This window comes from Neopelma chrysocephalum, unplaced genomic scaffold (genome assembly GCF_003984885.1).
Source record: "Neopelma chrysocephalum unplaced genomic scaffold, ASM398488v2 Primary Assembly neopelma1_60, whole genome shotgun sequence".
Classification (NCBI taxonomy): domain Eukaryota; kingdom Metazoa; phylum Chordata; class Aves; order Passeriformes; family Pipridae; genus Neopelma; species Neopelma chrysocephalum.
The window spans coordinates 14,365,899-14,383,167 of record NW_020897715.1 but is presented as its reverse complement, the minus strand read 5'-3'; the positions used below and the strand labels follow the sequence as shown (position 1 = coordinate 14,383,167).

Here is a 17,269-nt window from a genome sequence, read left to right as displayed (position 1 = left end):
GGCCGAGGGCGGGGCGCGGGCGGGGCGAGCTCGAGCACCGCCCCGGTAGTCCGAGGGCTCGGTGGGAGGACAGGGATGGCGCCGCCGCCGCTGCTGCTGCTGCTCCTGCCGCTGCTGGCGGCCGCCGCCGCCGCGTACCTGTGCTGCGTGCGGCGGCACACGGGCAGCGCGGGGGCCCTGCTGCTCCGCCGGGAGCCGCGCCGGGCCGGGGCGCCGAGCCTGCCCCGGGACACCGTGAGCGCCGGGCCGGGCAGGGGGGGCTGGAGCGGGGCGGGAGTGGGACAGCGGGGCCCGGCGCTCACCTCTCTCTCGCCTCCTCTCCGCAGTGGGCCCCGCGGCTGTGCGGCGCCGGGCTGCGCCTCTTCGTCCATGTGGCCAACACGGTGAGTCGGGGCCGGGCAAACACGGCGGTAAAGCTCGGGGAGAACCGGACGGAGCCGAGGCTGACGGGGATTCGGCGGGGAGGCAAAACCCGCGTTCTCTGGGAGGTTGTGGCGCTCTGCGTGCTCTCGGGTTCACCCTGTCTCCCCCAGGTGTGATGTCGTGGGGACTGAGAGCGCGGGCCTTTGGCTCAGGGTGTCAGGTGTGTCTTTGGGTGCGGAGAGTCCAAAGTCGATATCAAACTCGAAATACAGCTGCCACCAGCTTTTCTTGGACGTCAAGGGGTTTGGGTCCTTCAGCCCTTTGAGTGGGGTTTTTAGGAGGGTGCTGAAGGCGGCTGACCCCCCGGTGCTCTCCTCGGGCGGGTTTGGGAGCCTACGGGTTGATCCCCACTTTGGCGGGTGCGGAGGAGGCGGGAGCGCTCTGTGTCAAGGTGAGGGATGAGAAAAGCCTGCGGCCCCTGGGCACTGCCCACTTTGCAGCAGCTTCTGCCTGAAAGCAGATGGATTTTGTTGCTGCTGCTTGGCCTTTTGAGCCAGTATCAAGATAGGCATGAAAGTTTCGTTTCGGCAGTGTGACCTGTTACAGAGCTTGGTGTCTGGCTGGGCATGGAATGAAAGCTAGGAGTGGGCTGTGTTTGTTTGTGGGAATACCGTACAAGTGGCTTTCTTCCAAGATATAACGATCAGAATACCTTGTTATCCTTTGCTTTGTGGCCACTTCTGATGCATGGTAAAGGGGCTTGCTTCATTTCCTGGCATCTCCTTTGGAGGCGGGACCTGAGATTCTCAATCTCCTACAGGATTATGCTGTATTAGTTTAGATGTAGATTAGGAACAATGCATTTTCAAAAAAGATGCTGTAATTCTTATGCAATGTGTGAGATAACATACCACTTTGTGGGTCTAGCTGCGTGAGCCTTGCGTCAGGCTTACACTGTATTTGTACATCCCATAACATGTTTTTGAAGTCCACTGTTGAGCTATTGAGACAGGCTAGAACCAGGCTGGTCTCTTTGGGACTGCTGGTGCTTCTACACTCAGAATCAGAGTATTCAAAGAATGTTTTCAGCCATCTGCTATCATAGAGTCTCTAAATATCTCAAGTTGAGATCGTTTTATTGCAGGAACTGGTTGAGAGACAGGAAAGATCCTAATGCTGTGATAAATAAAATAATAAGCTTCTACCTTATCCAATGTTTGCATAGTCTGTGCAACATGAGGAAAGTAATGGATGGGAGCTATATAGATGCTTCTTAACAGTGTTGCAGCCCTCAGATGCAGGCTTTCCGTGCTGAGTCAGGGAAAGACAAAGGCAGGAGAGCCAGAAGGATACACTTGTTATATAAACATGAGAGGTGGGAGAAAGCCTTTTAGGCCATTTTTGTGGTGTGAAATACAAGTGTTTGTGCTGTTTCTTTACTGCTTAGCATTGCATGCTCTCTGGGGTACTGCAAACCTGCAGTAATCGTGAGCATGTTCAGCATTCCTTGTCTAGTGAAGAAGGTGTTCAGGTCAAAGTTGCTGCAAACCAACATTTCTACTTGCTTTTCTTCTAGGCTTTTGGACAGTTCTGCTTATTGCCATTCTTAATGAGGTAAGAGTGGGGAGTTTTTGCCCTTCTGCAAGTTTCTTTTTTTTTTTCTTTCTTCATTTTTTGGTTTAAGGTACTCACATTGCACACAGCTTTTAGGTTATCTGACATGACATTTTCTAAGAGGAAAGCTGCATAACTTGATTGGAGAGTGAGGAAGATTATTTAATAGATGTTGTTTACTAGATTATTTTTTTAACTATTCTCATTTGAGTGGGTCTTTATTAGAAGAAATTAACCTTTTTTCACACTCAGACAGGTGCACAGAAACTGTATTAGTCAGCTTGCCTCTTTGCCTTTTGTTTGCTTTTGTGTCTTTTTGCCTTTGCTCTTTTGTTAAAGGACATTCTTTCTTTCAAAGGTCGTGGATGTGCAAATATGCTGTATTTATTACCATTAGTGGTAAAAGAATAGTAATAGTGGGGAAATGAGGCCAGACATAAAGTTCAGAGATTTTAATAAGTCCTTTTTAAAGATGTTCACTATTTTCCTCTTTCACACTTACGTTTTTGTTCAGAAACTGCTTTCAAGTGTACATTGTACAAAGGGCCTATCAGGTAAGAGGTGTCAGGAACCCTAGGCTCACACTTGGTTCCCATAGTTTGCCCATCACTTGAAGGGTCATCTGTGCAGATCCCAGGACACTGAGAAATGTGTTACCCCTGAATTTTATTTGGACATGGGCTTTATGAGTGAATCAAACCCAGACAAGTGTCACTGCTATTATACATCAGATCATTCCTGGACATCTATGACAGGGTCTTAATTTCCTCGCTTTATGTGTTCCAAGCTATGGATTTATGCTGCAATCCCTGTTGTATTTGGTTGCAATCAAACTATGTTGAAGCAGGTCATGGAAAAGTCTGAAGAGGTGCTTGTTTTAACAGGATTAGTGGTTGAATGTATGGCTTATACTACTTTCCCTTTTTATTTTCCTCTTCATTCCTATCTTTATTGGTCTGTGTATGATATGTCCAATTAAAGTGAATTGAAAAATTTCGCCATTTCTTTCCCATCTTGGGTTTACAGAGGCTGGCTAGTCTTATGTCAAGAGGTAGGAGGCTTTGTTAAGCAAGCAGAATAGATTTGATGCTGCCTGTAGGAAAGATGTAAGAGAGATTAGCTTGTAGCTGTTGAAACTGTTGCAGCTCCCTGCTGTGAAAGCAGACTGCTAACACAAAATGTTCTTGGGTAAGGTTCCTTCTGAACAGTCTGAAAAATTAGTCATGGTAGAGATTGCAGACTCTGGCAATGACTCTCTTTCTTTCAGACTGAACAACTTCTCGCTTATGCGTTCACTTGACATTCACGAAGATCCCACGTTTATCCCGGAGGTTGCTGCAGAGGTTGCAGGAGACAAGTCTGAGGCTAAAAGCACTTCAGATGTTATCAAGCAGCTGATAGATGCAAGGTCAGTATATGTTGTGTAAGAGTGAAGTAGAAAAATACATGGGTTGGCACTGTTATATTATGGGAAGCTGTCATTGTCAGTAATTTAGATTTGGTTTTTTTTCCACGCCCAGCCACTTTACAAAACAAATAGTGCTGTCAGTCATCTTTCCTTTTGCACCTTATAAATCATCAGTAATTACATGCAATGTGAAAATTCTCCAGGCTGCAGGGAGTCTGCCTGCTGGGGAGAGACTAAAATCTGCCCTTGCCAGCGCCCTGTTTGCACTATTAGAGCAGATGCACTTAGTGATTGACTAGCCACTGTATAGATCCCTTTAAGTGAGTTTGCAGGTGTGCTGTTTCTTGCCTGCAGGGAGTCTCAAAGAGAACACCAGGGTTGCTTGGAAGGGAAAAGGAATGCAGGTTTTAAAAGAAAAACATGCACAAGAAATTAGCTTTGTTAGTGAGTGATGAGAAATGGTCTGTTGCTTAAGTGGTAGAGCCATCTGGTTTTTAAGCAGTTTGCTGATGTGTATCCTTGTGTGTGCTGCATAGTGCCTTTTCCCACACCACACACCCAATGTGCTGCTGGCTGTCTCTGGATCTAACTGTGGCAGAGGTCCTGGGAGTAGGTTTACGAGTATATTTCAGCTAGTCTGTAATATTGCAGTGGTGAGTAGCAAATGTAAACCTGGAACACATTTTGAACAGTTTAATGACTGCTGTCTTTCAGTAGAAATATGAAAGAACTAGAACATACTGCTAAGACTAATCCCTTATTTCTGTGGCACCTTTAGTGTACCTGGTGTCTGGCACGTGCAAAGAGTCTGACAGTGTTAGCTGCCATGCATAGGCCGGCTATCCAGATGGTGTGCTGTGAGTGAGTGATGCCCAAACATACACTGGATGGTGATGCTGAAAGCTATAGGTCTAAACAGAGGTGGCTTTGATGGTTCACTGCTGTCCCTTTAATCCTGTCTTTGCAGGTCTGATTCTGCTAGGAATGGGTTTAGCTTCAAAGGGATCAAAGATTATCTGGAGTGCTACCGGTAGGTGAAATTGTGGTCTGGGAGCAACCTGTCCCATGTGTTCCCCTACTGTGGGTTGCTACTGTTCCACAAGCTTTTAGGTATCTCTGTTAGCATTGTCCTTTAGGTGCTACTGTTTAGCATCACTCCCTGCTGTTCTTTCCCTTTAGTAGAATAACGAAGGAAAGTCAGCTGGGAGAGCTGGCACAACTTTACAAGCCCTGTAAGGATATTTAAATGCCATTTTCTTTGGCTTATTGTCAGTTTTCTCTTGAGAGATTTCTGCATACCTTGTTTGCTCAAACACAAGTGAGAAGTAGATGAAAGTTCATCTGGATTATGCAAGTTGCACAAACTGTGGGTCTCTGGTAAATCCCTTGGTTCCCCAGCTCCTTGTGCTCCTCTGACTGTGATGCCCAGTAAATATGTCCAGCTGGGAAGGGGCTGAAAGCACACTCCTGACTCTAAGGTTCTGTGAGCCGTTGGCTGCTTGGTAATTCCTGGTTGCCTCTGGGACATGGGCCAGATGTGGAAGGCTCAGATAAATCTTCTTGTGCTCCTGGCACTTGTTCCTCAAGGGCCCCCTCTGCCACCAAGCTGCGGCCTTGGAGCAGAAGGCTGACACTGCAGTCTGATGTTACAGGTGCATCCTGACTTTTGTGTCAGCTAGAGATAGATGTGTTTGTGGTGAAATACAGCCTTTTGCCAGGAGACAAGGCCTGTTTCTTAAGGTGAGTTATGACAGTACTACTGGGAGCCCCTCCTCTATAATGGGAAGCCTGTATAAAGGGGCCTGGCCTCTTGGTCTTAGCTCATGGTAACTGGCAGTTTCATAACTTCCAAGCTTTCAGGAGCTTGAGGACTCTGTAAAGCTGTCACCTGTTCATCTCTGTTTATTTGGTGATTCAGGAATATCTGGGTAACTCTCCTAACTCTTGCCCTGCTCTAAGGGCTGGGGACATGCTGTGTAGGCAAATTCTCTCCTTAAGGAAGGGAGTCTCCTGTCTTGATGGTGTCAGCCGTGTTGAAATCATCACCATGCAGAGATTCTTACCTAGTTCTTGCTTACACCTGTGACAGCTGCCATGTTGTGTATGGGAGAGAAACCCTGTGTGTGGGTGTGGTGTGGGAGGTCTTGTAACAAGGTCCCAACTTCTTCTGTCCTGTAGGAGTGGGAAGCTGACACCGTCTCAGGTAGCCAAGAACATCATTGCCATGCTGGAGGACTGCAACAAATCCACCCCCCCGCTCAGAGCAATAGTGCAATGGGACCGGGAGCAAATAATGCTGGTAATGTCTGCCTCTGGTAGGAAAGGGGCCTCTGCCACCCCAAGAGCAGTAGTATCCATTGGAAGGGTCAGAGACTCTTCTGCTGGTATATTGCACAGCAAAATAAGTACATTTTTCCTTCTTCTGTGTTTAGAGGATTATGAACAAGTTTGTTTTCCTTCCTGCAAAGAGAGGTAGCATTAAAGCAATCCATTTCTGCTGGATGACTATGTTTATAACAGGACTTCTGTGCTTATGTGGCATCCATTAGCACAGATGCTTCCAAGTAGTAGTTTCTCACGAGCATATGGTGGAAGAAAGAAACTTTGATAGTTTGGCTTAGTAAAAGCCTGAGAAAGTAATTTTTGATATCTATTCTGATATTGGTGATGACCTTCAGCTTAGCTAGGTATATATAACACATGGTGATTTTTTATTCTGTGCAGATGGCTGAGGCCTCCACTACTCGTTACAGGAATAAATGTACCCTGTCTTATCTGGATGGTATCCCAGTGTGTCTGAAAGAAGAGTTCAAAGTGGTGAGTTTCCTTGTCTAGCTGCCAGTTCGTGCTGCAGGTGGTCAACCTGGGCAACTCACTGCAACAGGGTTTTAAGGCCAACTCCTCAGCAGAAGCCTGAGAATATGTTTGTAATAAGGGGTAGTATGTGGGTTTGCAATGAGTAGGATTAACAAGTTTTGCAAGCTGAAGACAGATCTTGCATATAGCAGACGTGTTCCATCTCGTACCGATCTCTTGAATCCATGGGGAGTAGAGGGTGGGTGTGGGAAGCGGTCTCTCGTATGATGAAATGAGAATATATAAAAGCATCTGTAGTGGTGGGTGTAACTGTCTGTGTTTCTCGGGCGCTGACTCTGCTCCACTGGCAAAGCATCCCTCTCTCCTTACCTTAAAATATATGTGTCAGAAATATGCAAGTTATTTTGAAAATCCCTACTGACAAGGATTTTTACCTGTGGTCCCAACAATAGTTACCAGTAAATACTCCTGGCAGTGCCATCAGGCTGTCGTAGGCTCTGCAGAGACCTGCCTGTAGGGTGGGAGTCCTGTTTATGTACAGATTCTTCTACTACTGCCTCGAAGTGAAGAGTTCTTAGCATACCCTGGAAATAAGTCCATCTGGTATTTTGGCATTCGACTAATCCTGATGCCTTGTTTCAAAGCACTGCAGATTTGAATTGCTGTAGCTCTGTCCATAGAAACATGGAACATGGAGCTGTGTGCTGTGGGGCCAAGGTGATTGTTCTGCAGCCTCTGGGCATAGCAATCACATTGCTGCAGGGAGGCAGACTAAGACCATCTACATGTTTCTGCTCTGCTGTATCACAGTATGAAAAGGACTCCTCTGCATGAGAGAAGGACCAAATATTGCAGGGTTAGGTGTCCCTCCTAACAGAGACCAAAACAGGACAAGTTGAAGAGTGATGCTTCCTAGCCCTTACCTCCACGGGTCCCAATGTCTGGGATCTCTTGTGGTGTTGAAGTGTGCATGTGCAGCATGCACAGGGTTTTATGTGCATGTGTGCACTGTACCAGGGTTTTGGAATGAATAATAAGGTGTCTTCTTGCTAAGGTCCCTTACCATCACCGAGTGGGAACAGTGTATCTTGGGACAAAGCCAGAAACAGAAGATGCTACTGTGGCCAAGAAGCTGCGAGAGGCTGGGGCTATCATTATTGGGGTCTCAAACATGCATGAACTAGGGACTGGAACAACTGGATGCAACCCTAATAGGTAAAAATCCTTTTCTTCTCTCTTCCCCCAGTCTAGAAATACCTATAGGACTGTCCAGAACGGGGAAGGATACAAAAATAAAGGCAAGCACATGAGAATAAAACTGATGGAAACACCCCATACAGAGAGAACCCTGGGGGTATGAAAACCCAGCATTGTAGATTTGAGGGTCAGAGTAGCTGTGGAAGCTTGAAGGCTCCTGAAACCAAAGGAAGGAGAGGATCTGAGTGTTGTCTGCTGAGTAAGGAACTTGGTTTGTCAGGCCTTACAGGCCTGGAGGTGTGAATATTTATAGGATGAATGGTAGACAAAAGCCATGACAGAAAACAAATAAATAGTAATGTAATACTCAGCCACAGTAATGGCTGAAGGCCCAGAACAGTGAGAAAAAGGTACAGTCGTCTACGAATGTAGTGGTTTTGTTTCCCTAGCTAAAAGAGGTTCACTGGAATTTGCTTTACTGTTGAGAATTCTTCAGCTATAGCCAAGATGAGAACTGCAGTTCCAGAGCAGCGGTCCTCACAGCCTTGATAAGCCTTGTATAGAGCCACACTTCATGCACATGCAGCTAGATGGAACTAGGGCTCCCCCTCTGCAGCAAGAGCATGCCAGGGCATTTCCTCACTGTGTGAGGTTGGCTGGATACCCAGGCACGTGCCAGACCTCTGGTGTCTGGGGGCTGTGGTCAGATTGGAGACTTTGGGAGCTGCTGCTCTGAGATAAAGAACAGAGCTGGGGATGCTGACTTGCTTATGTGTAAGGATTGCTGGCCATCAACTGCTCCACCTTTTGGAATTGCTTAATGCCCTGTGGCATGCAGTAATGGCATGGTGCCATTGCAGACAGAAGAGCTGGAGCAGCATCTTTTCTCTTGCTTTGTGTCTGTTTCTTTGGATCGGCTGCTTACACTAACAAGAGGTTGTACTCTTGAGGCAGAAGTCTTTTTTACATTCTGTTTTCTAGGGACATGGCTCTTTCTGAGATTAAATGGTGTCTCTTTACCAAGAGATCAGAATCTCTGAGCTGTGTTTCTGGATCTTTTTCTGCACTGTAGTGCATGCAGTCCTTCCTAGGAAAAGATTAGACGCTCTTTGTTTCTGCTTCAGGTACCACAAGATCCCTAGGAATCCCTACAAGCCTAACCACTTCACAGGCGGGAGCTCCAGTGGGTCAGCAGCAGCTGTGGCAGCAGGTAGGTGGTCCTACATGGAGCTCAGGGGTGGTGGGAGGAAGGTCCTGAGCCAAAGGACCTCAGGCATTTAGTTTTTATGATGGGGTTTAGAAGCTGGAGAGAACTCCTGGCTAAACAGAGAGCTCTCTGTGCTGTCTTGGCTACAGCTGCTGGTAGAATGGACAGGGCAAAATGATGTCCCTCTGATCACAGGCTAATGTGTGGGATTTTTGTAGGTCTCTGCCCGGTGGCTATTGGCACAGATGGAGGAGGCTCTGTGAGGATTCCTGCTTCATTCTGTGGTGTGGTGGGGCTGAAAGGTAGAGCTCTTTAATCATGGAGGGGGGTGTGTTTGTCTGGTTGGTGTTTCAGACATAATGCCACAAACAAGTTGGGCACAGTCTGTTAATTCCTGTCAAGTAAAACTTGACCAGAGAAACTCTGGAGTGTAACACCCCAGGAGGCATGCGGGTTAGGCTGGCAGCATGGAAGTATTTGTACTGGCTATCGAACAGATGTTCAAAAACCCTAACTTACTTAAGTCAAATGCTAAGCAAAGTATCATGCTGCTTTTCGTTTTCATCCACTTGCCCCTCTTCACTCTTCTTTCTCTGCTGGGAGGTGTTCCCAACACAGTTGGGTATCTGTATTGAGCTGGTGAAAACTATCTCCACCCATGATGGGTTGCCATCACCCCAGTTATATGGAGAGGCTGATGCTGCTCAGATTTGTATCTAGTAAGTTAAACCTGGTAATAGGCTTGTATGAAACCAGGATGTAGCCATTCCCTCTTATCTCAGTGTTACAAGGAGTAGCAATGCAGTTTTTGCAGTAAGAATTAATATAATCAAGGAAAATGTGCAGAGGACAGAAGAAATGCACAGGGCAGTGTCTACAGCATGGAACATGGTGAGGCAGGGTTGTCACTTGGAAGAGATGCTGGCTTTTGGGAATGGTTTATCATGCTGAAGTATCTCAGCTGCTTCATCTGAGACCAGATACTCAGCCATTACTCTCTTTCCATCCTTTGCATGTGGTCAACTTCACTAATTGTGATTCATCCGAGGAAGATAGTGATGATGACAAAAATGTAACTGGTCAGAAAGGCGATACAAGTACTCGCAGAAGACAACTGGTGTTAGGCATGAAGTCTCACTGATGAAGTGGGTGACACCTCCCATGGGGTGGTGTCTGCTGCTGTTGATAATCCTGTTCCTGCATCTCCATCCTCCATACCATAAATGCTGCTTCTGCATATTTAAATGTGTATATTCCAAAATGTCCCTGCACATGTTTCCCCTCAACTAAATAATTTCTTAGGGGGAAACCCATTTCATTATTTACTGAATGCATCTGTTTCACTGATGAGTCAGATCATGGTCAGCAGAACAGGATACTGAAGGATGAGTGACTGGACCCTGAAACAGCAGACATAAAAGTGACTGGCAGGGGTAGGTTGTTTACTGACTGGGTGCACCAGAGCCATCTGGTCAGCTTTTCCTCGTGACTACTGATATATAGCTAACTGCCCTTTTCTTGTTCTTCTAGGTACATTTGGGCGCATCAGTGGTCATGGCAGCTTGCCACTCTCCTACTCCACAGTCAGCGTAGGTAAGAGGACTCGTGCTCCACTTCAGGGACCTTGATGTGGTCTTCTCACAGGGGAGGCAATCTGTACCTACAAAACATCTTGGGAGGAAGGTATATTTATCTTGTCACATTTTTATTACTGATCTGTCTTTTACAGGCCCTATCTGTACATCAGTGGCAGATGCAGCCATTGTTTACAGTATCCTTGCTGAGCCAGATCCACTCTATCCATATGGTAGGTGAGCCCTCTCTGTCCCTGAACCCAGATGCTCTGTCTTCCTAGAGGCATCCTAGTTAAAAGGAGGAACTTTTCTTTGTTCCCTGCAGGACTAAAACAGCCCAAAGCAACCCTATCTGATATGTGTGCTCCTGACCTGAAAGGCTTAAATCTGGGAGTGGACTGGACATTTTTTAAGGTGCCTATTCTATCTCTGCTGCTTTGCAAAATGAGATTTTAAAGGAATACGATATTCTCTTGCCTGTCACTATTAGAGCTTCTCATATTTAGTCCATAGTTGGAAGATAATATAGCCTGTGTGAAAACAGCAACATGGGTAAATTTTTTTCTAAGGCAGCCTTTTGAAAAGTCTGTTGGAGACATGAGCAAAGGTAACAACTACAGTTGATGGCAGTATGCTTCCTCACACTGCTGATTCTATTGGAGAAAATGATTCTGAACTCATTATGAACGGCAGTTAGTTTAAAATCAAATGAGGAAAATTAGTGTATCTGCTTGGTGACAATGCTGTAGCTGCTGAGTGCCAGTGTAGAAACTGGGCTTGCAAGCCAGTACTGCTTGGCAATTGTAATGCAACCCCACAAATGTTCTCAGGATTCTTCCCTAGAGGTGAAAAAAAGACTTACTGGCTCTGCCACTGTGCAGAGGAGGAAAAGATGATATTTCCTTTTCCTTGGGGTGTGACCTGCAAGCTGTTCTCTTGGAGCAGGTGGCCTAAGGCAGTCTGGAGGGCTGTTTCATTACCATTAGGGACAGGAACGAGGAAGGCACCATAAGGACTGAAGTCCTGGTGAGTGTGCTCACCAAGAGGGGGGCACTTATTAAAGTCTACTTAGTTCTTTCCTCTTATTCTTTAGGCATGTGATGCTGAAGTTCTGTCCATCTGCAAGAAAGGTAAAGAGGAAAAGTCTGCAAGTCTCTTATTCTGCCTGATGTTATGGTATCACTTGGTGCTCCTTTTATGTATGCATTAAAAAGACCTCTCCTCAAGTCCTTAAAGACAGTTGCTTAAAGAGGTCTGGCTGGACAAACAGCAGTAGCTTTGGAAGTGTGTTGGGGAAGCCCTCCTGACTGCTGAGGGTTAAAAATCTCAGCGGTTGTAGGCTTGTCGGATTACAATGGAAGAATGCAGTCCAGTGTGCTCAGCCTCTGTCTGTAGAAAGACAGATCTGTGCTCAGTAATACTTACTCTGCAAGCTTTAATGGTAAAAGACTTTTAAGGGAGGGCCTTGTTTCACAACATAATACTCAATAGTAAGACAGTGCTAAGTCTTTGTGATGTATCCAGTCCTGTGGCATTTCCTTGAAAGCAGCCAAATGGTGCCTTTAGAGTGGCTTTGTCAGAGTTTAGACTAAGTAAAATTGACCCTGGAGAGTATTTGGGGGTGGGAGAGAAGGACTACAATGCTTGGTATAGTAGTTGGCCTCCTGTGCATCGGAGCTGAGATAGTTCACAGTATTCAGGCTTTGCATGGATTTTCTTCAGCCTCCTTATTTCCAAAGACACAATTCTATAGTATTTTCTTAGGAGAGCTGCACCATAGGCCAGTGAAATAGGCAAGCTTGGGTATGTATTTATGAATGAGTTGGGGTCAAAGAAAGGATTCTTTTTAGACTGCAAAAGATTTACTTTTCCTGAAGTTTTGGTGTTCAGCCTTGTTAAAGTGCATCAGGATTTAGTGACCCTGTACTGTTGACCTGGTCTCTTGAGTATCTCCCGGGTTCCTCCACCATTATGGTTCAGAAGAAGCTCAGAATGGAAATCTCATGATGCTAAATAATCACTTCATGCTGATAGAATAGCGGTCATGTGAAGTGCTCAGGGAAGCATTTGGCAGTCCACCTTTTACTCTTTGGCTTAACTGAGGGGCTGGAGGGAGAGGGTGAACTTGTCCTATAGCTGCTAAGTTAGGAACCTGTGGGCAAGCCCCCTACCCCTGCCCCGTTGGAATACTGAGATCTCCTTAGGCTTTTACCTGTGAGAAGCAGCTGCAGCAGCCTGCATGCCACGTGGTGCACTGAAGGTGCTTGTGGCCTGTGGGGTCTCTAATTTGGCAAGGGGTTGGAGATTTGCAGCCCTTCTGTGCAGCCTGGTGAACTCAGGGATGCTGTCTGTGCTTTACCTGTTCTGTACACAGCTGTGGAGCACCTGCAGAGTTTGGGAGCCAGTGTGGTTGAAGTCTCTCTTCCAGAGATGGAGGAAGCTCGAGTAGCACATGTAATCTGCATTCTCAGTGAGATGAGAGACTTCCTGCAACCTGACTTCAATAAACATTTCCAGGAAATGGTAAGTAGTAGCAGCTTGGAGCAATGGCAGTAGTTGTCCTGAGCTGATGCAGCACAAATATCATGTCAGTGAGAAACCTGAGGCTCTCCTTCTTCTATGACAAACTACCTGTTGGATGACTACCAGTACAGGAGAACAGACCTGGAAGAGAACTCCTGGGCTGTCACAATTCACTTTCTTGCAAGCAGAACCTTGATCAGTGTTTTTTATTTCAGAATTTGGACACTCGGGCTAACCTGGCCTTGGCTTGCCAGTTCACAGCTCTGGATTATATTACGGTAAGGAACATAGTGTGGTGAAGGCTGAAGGGAGGCACATAGTGAAATTTTACAGGTGGGGTAGAGGCTTAACTTCCCCATACACGTGGGAAGATGTCACCCAGCTCTAACTGCCCTTAGCTGTGAAAGCATGCTGAGGACATGCCACCTGTCCTGCATTGTGATTCCAGATTGCAGGAACGGTGTCATGCAAAGGTAGAGGCTCTGATGGGCAGTCTGTCAACATCAAACATGAGCCTCGTGAACCAAGAGGTTCTGGTCAGACACTATTCTCTCTGCTTGCAGGCAAATCGGCAGAGAACTCGGAGCATGGGATTTTTGCGAGAGATCTTCAGCACTGTCAACTGTATCCTTACACCAGGTATTGCTATTCTTGGCCAAAGAGCCAGTCCCCAACAGCTCTGTGGTGCCTTTTAAGAACAGTCACTCCATTAACTTTCCCGCCTCAATTTTTAAGAGTATGACTTCTGTGCAAATACTTTGCTGTGCCTCAAGCACAGCATTTAGAGGATAATGCAGCCTGGTTAGAAAGACTGCTGTGTATTTCTAGATTTACTGGTTGTATTCATGGCAGCAACAAATTCCCCCTTGGTGCTTGAGACAGGAGCTATAGAGCTGGCACGTACGCACAGGAGGGACTGGATATCTACTTATGTATGCAGTGTTCTTGCTCTAAATACAAGCTAACTGCTTTATTTGTAAATCCCAGCAACTTGCATGAGTTTGCATCACCACTCTATATCAAACATGTGGCTTTAGTGAACTGAGCTGTTCCTTAAAGATTGCCCACTGTCTGACTCTTCTTTTGCTCTTTAAGCACTGCATTAGGTTGCTCAGAGAGCCTGTGGAATCTTCATCCCTGGGAATATTCAAAAGCCATTTGGACATGGTCCTGGGCAACCTGCGCTAGCTGACCATTCTTGAGTCAGAAGGTTAGACAGGATGAATTCTTGAGGTCCCTTTTCATTACAGTCATTTTGTGATTTCTCCACAGCTGTTCCTTGCACTGCCCCAAGAATTTATGAATCTGACCTCTTGACTGGGAGCAGCGATATGTCCTTCACAGTACGGTCCATGAGGTAAGAACAACGTTACTTGCAGTACAGAAACAAAAGTTTGGGAACAGCTGGAGACTAGCTGCACCAACTGAAGAAGCTCAGGCTGTAAGGCAGGAGAGATTGATGCTAGCTGCCTCTCCCAAAAAAGGATGAATTTGCTGCTGTCCCAAGTCAAGAATGCTGATTACAGCTTTTCCCCCAGGTTCATGCAGCTTGGTAACTTCACTGGGATACCAGGCATTGTGGTCCCCATTGGATATTCTACTGCTGGGCTTCCTATCAACCTCCAGGCAAGTACTGGATTTTTGTTGAAAACTGGGTCACAAAATCCCCATCTGGATTTGTCCTGAGCCACTTATAACCAGGTTCCTGCTGTTCCACACAGCTCATATGAGGAGTTGGCAGCTACTGGAAATAGAAGTTTTAACTTGTGGGTGATTTGCCTCAGAGTAACTCACTCATGAAGGGCAGAGGGACTCTTCAGGTATCTTTGAGATAGATTTGTTTCCCTGGCTACTTGCATCAGTACCCAATATTTGTCACTACTTTCCTCTCTTATTTCTCATTTCCTTTAAGTCCTTCCCTCTAGAAATGGGTCTTATGTCTTGCAATTGGAAGTCACACAGCTGCCTTTATCCCAAATGCAGTGATGTCATACTTACTGGGGTAAAAGGGGAAAATGTGTCTTTTTGTGCTGTTGGGGGGGGGGGGGGAGGGAAATTCTGTTTTCTGTTATGTAATCTAGGGCTTTCAAGAGTGTCTATATGTAATGATGCTACTTTGTTGGGTTTTTTCCCCTCCTTTCACTCTGCTTCTCTCATCTTCTCCCAGGTCATGGCAAAATGGTGGGATGAAGCTGTTCTTCTGAGGATTGGCCTAAAGCTAGAGCAGTTCCGTTCCCAGACCAAAAAACCATCCATTTATTACGACGTCCTTGCATGATAGAGTGACCAAGTTGGGGATTAAGTCTTTTTTTTTCCCTAGTCTGACCTGACCAAATATTAAGAGTGGACTTGTTTTCAATGTTCATCTGAAAGGCTTAGTAGCAGGCTCATTTGAGGAATGGGGACTGATCTAAGCAGGCACTAATGCTGAGCAGACATAATTTCTGCTCCCTGCTTGTCGGATGGCTTAGTTTATACTGGCGAGACCAACTGTGCTAGTTCCTTGCTTTGTTTTTGCAGGGGAAGCTGCAACTATCTTCTACAATTTCTTCCCATGTAGGGGTCCTGTGTACAGATGGAAGACAATTGTATCTACAGGACTGCATGCAGGTAGTTCATACTACTGTACATGGAGAGGTACAATCTCTAGGCCTTAAACCTTCCAATGGAACTTCTCCTGCTCCAGGATATAACAAAGGTCTTGTTTTTGAAGGGGAAGGGCACTGAATAATGCCTAGCTCTCTTGGAATGAGGAGGCTCTTAACACACCTGCAATCAGGCAGTGTTTGTTTTGGCCCTGTACTTAGTCCCTCAGAGCAAAGCAGAAATCCCATAGGTACAGAAGTGTCACTTTGCTTGTTCCTCATGCTGCCAACACTGTGGGTGTGCTCACTGCCTGAGAGTCCTTCCTGCCTTCAGCCTTGCATGGAAGGGAAGGAAAAATCAGAGCAGGAACCCTCATTAACTCTGCCCCAAAACCCTGTTTCAGGGTTCTGGCTTTCCTTTGCACATCTCTATTTCCCAAGCTAAGACCTGGAGAGTCTCTTTTCTCCCACTAGTTGCTTGAGTATAAGCCTACTATCATTTAGATGTCCAAACGGAAGAAACTACTTGATAATGCAGAGAAAATACTGTTCTAAGAGTGCTGAGGCAGCTATTAGAAACAGCTGAAATTTGTAGGAAATGCTACTGAACTACTGCAAAAGTTAAAGCTGGATGCAAGAAAGTGTTGCAGCAAAGAGCCTGCTCTAGATAAGATGCCAGCCTTCTCTTATCTCAAATGTACTTCCTGAAGTAATCAAGGCAGAATTAAGACATGGATTACTACATAAAGCATGGCATGGCTCTAGCCACAGTATTGTATTTTACTGAAAAGCTTCAGGCTGTAGATTCACGAGTACCTGTGTCCTGCCAGCAGCACTAGGGCCACATGAAAGAAGAAAAGGCCTAGGAGCAACTAAACCTAAGCATTTGTGTTCATTTCAGGGTAGCTTGGGGTTAATGCTGAGAGGCATCTCCTTTTGCCTACCTTATCAGGTATCCTGGGCTTGTGGTCAGGCTGCTGGAGGAGCTGCCCTACAGACAGGAGCAGAGATCACTGTGTTCTTATGTTGCTTGGAAGGAAAGAAGCAGCAGAAAGTAGTTGCAGTTTCTCCCAAACTCAGTAGAGTTTTGGGGGTTTTTTTTCCCCATACCTATCCACTGTTTAACCATAGCTAGCTCTTTACTGATGGCTGAAGTTAAGTCAGATGGGATCTGAATGGAAGAACTTGCATTACCATCTCCTTAATTACCTGAGTTAAAGCATCAACTCCTACCATCAGCTGTCACCAGCATCCACAGTTAAATTAATTATATGGTTGACACTGTCTTTGACCTTTAATTCCTTCTGTGATACTGCCAAAAGTGTTTGTTCTCTAGATTCTAGTACAGTTTAGCTTTATGAGGAATGGTTTAAAAGCAAAGTATTTCCTCTGTTATTAACCATAAGTTATTAAACACTGTCAACATACCTTAGAGTGAAACACTGCTGAAATGTACTGCTTAGCAATAAGGGAGGTGGTAAATGTTTGACAAGAATAAATTTCTGCAAGGAACAGTACTGCTTGAAGAAAATAGCTGAATATTCCTAATTCAATGCTATTGCTCGAGGGCATAGAGATGGATGTCTAAAATATTCAATTACCATCCTGCTGATGAATCTATTTATTTCAAATCCATTCTGAAATTATTTACTACCCTAAAATTATGATTTGAATGTTTAGTTCATTCCCTTGGCATAGAGAGGAAGCTCAAGTTGCTGGGAGGAGAGAGGCTAAAGTAAATAGTTCATTATTTAAAAAAAACTTGCATCCTGCTAACAGTGGGAAGAAAGAACTGAGAGTTTTTACTGACTGACAGTAACTTAGTCACTCTTTTCACACACTGCTTCCTGCCTTTGCCTAAACGTATCTCATCAGTGCACATTTTCAATGCAAGACTTTCCTGGTAGTGAGGTTACCAAAATAAACTTTACTTATCTATGTGAAAGGCCCCAGTGTTTTCTTTTTTTCCCCTGGCTGTTAG

At 45.6% G+C, this 17,269-nt stretch overlaps 1 protein-coding gene across 1 annotated transcript; it reads left to right on the top strand.

The window, feature by feature from the left end:
• The first annotated feature begins 58 nt into the window (after positions 1–58).
• Positions 59–17,233, top strand: LOC113966459 (fatty acid amide hydrolase-like). Its single transcript, XM_027681207.1, has 20 exons — positions 59–234; positions 327–383; positions 1,940–1,977; positions 3,245–3,385; positions 4,353–4,415; positions 5,564–5,684; positions 6,110–6,202; positions 7,257–7,417; positions 8,524–8,609; positions 8,825–8,908; positions 10,137–10,199; positions 10,336–10,413; positions 10,506–10,594; positions 11,274–11,310; positions 12,555–12,703; positions 12,919–12,981; positions 13,267–13,342; positions 13,976–14,060; positions 14,242–14,329; positions 14,871–17,233. Exons 1-20 carry the CDS (start codon positions 76–78, stop codon positions 14,979–14,981), a joined length of 1,842 nt encoding a protein of 613 aa, XP_027537008.1. The 5' UTR covers positions 59–75; the 3' UTR covers positions 14,982–17,233.
• Positions 17,234–17,269: the final 36 nt, after the last annotated feature.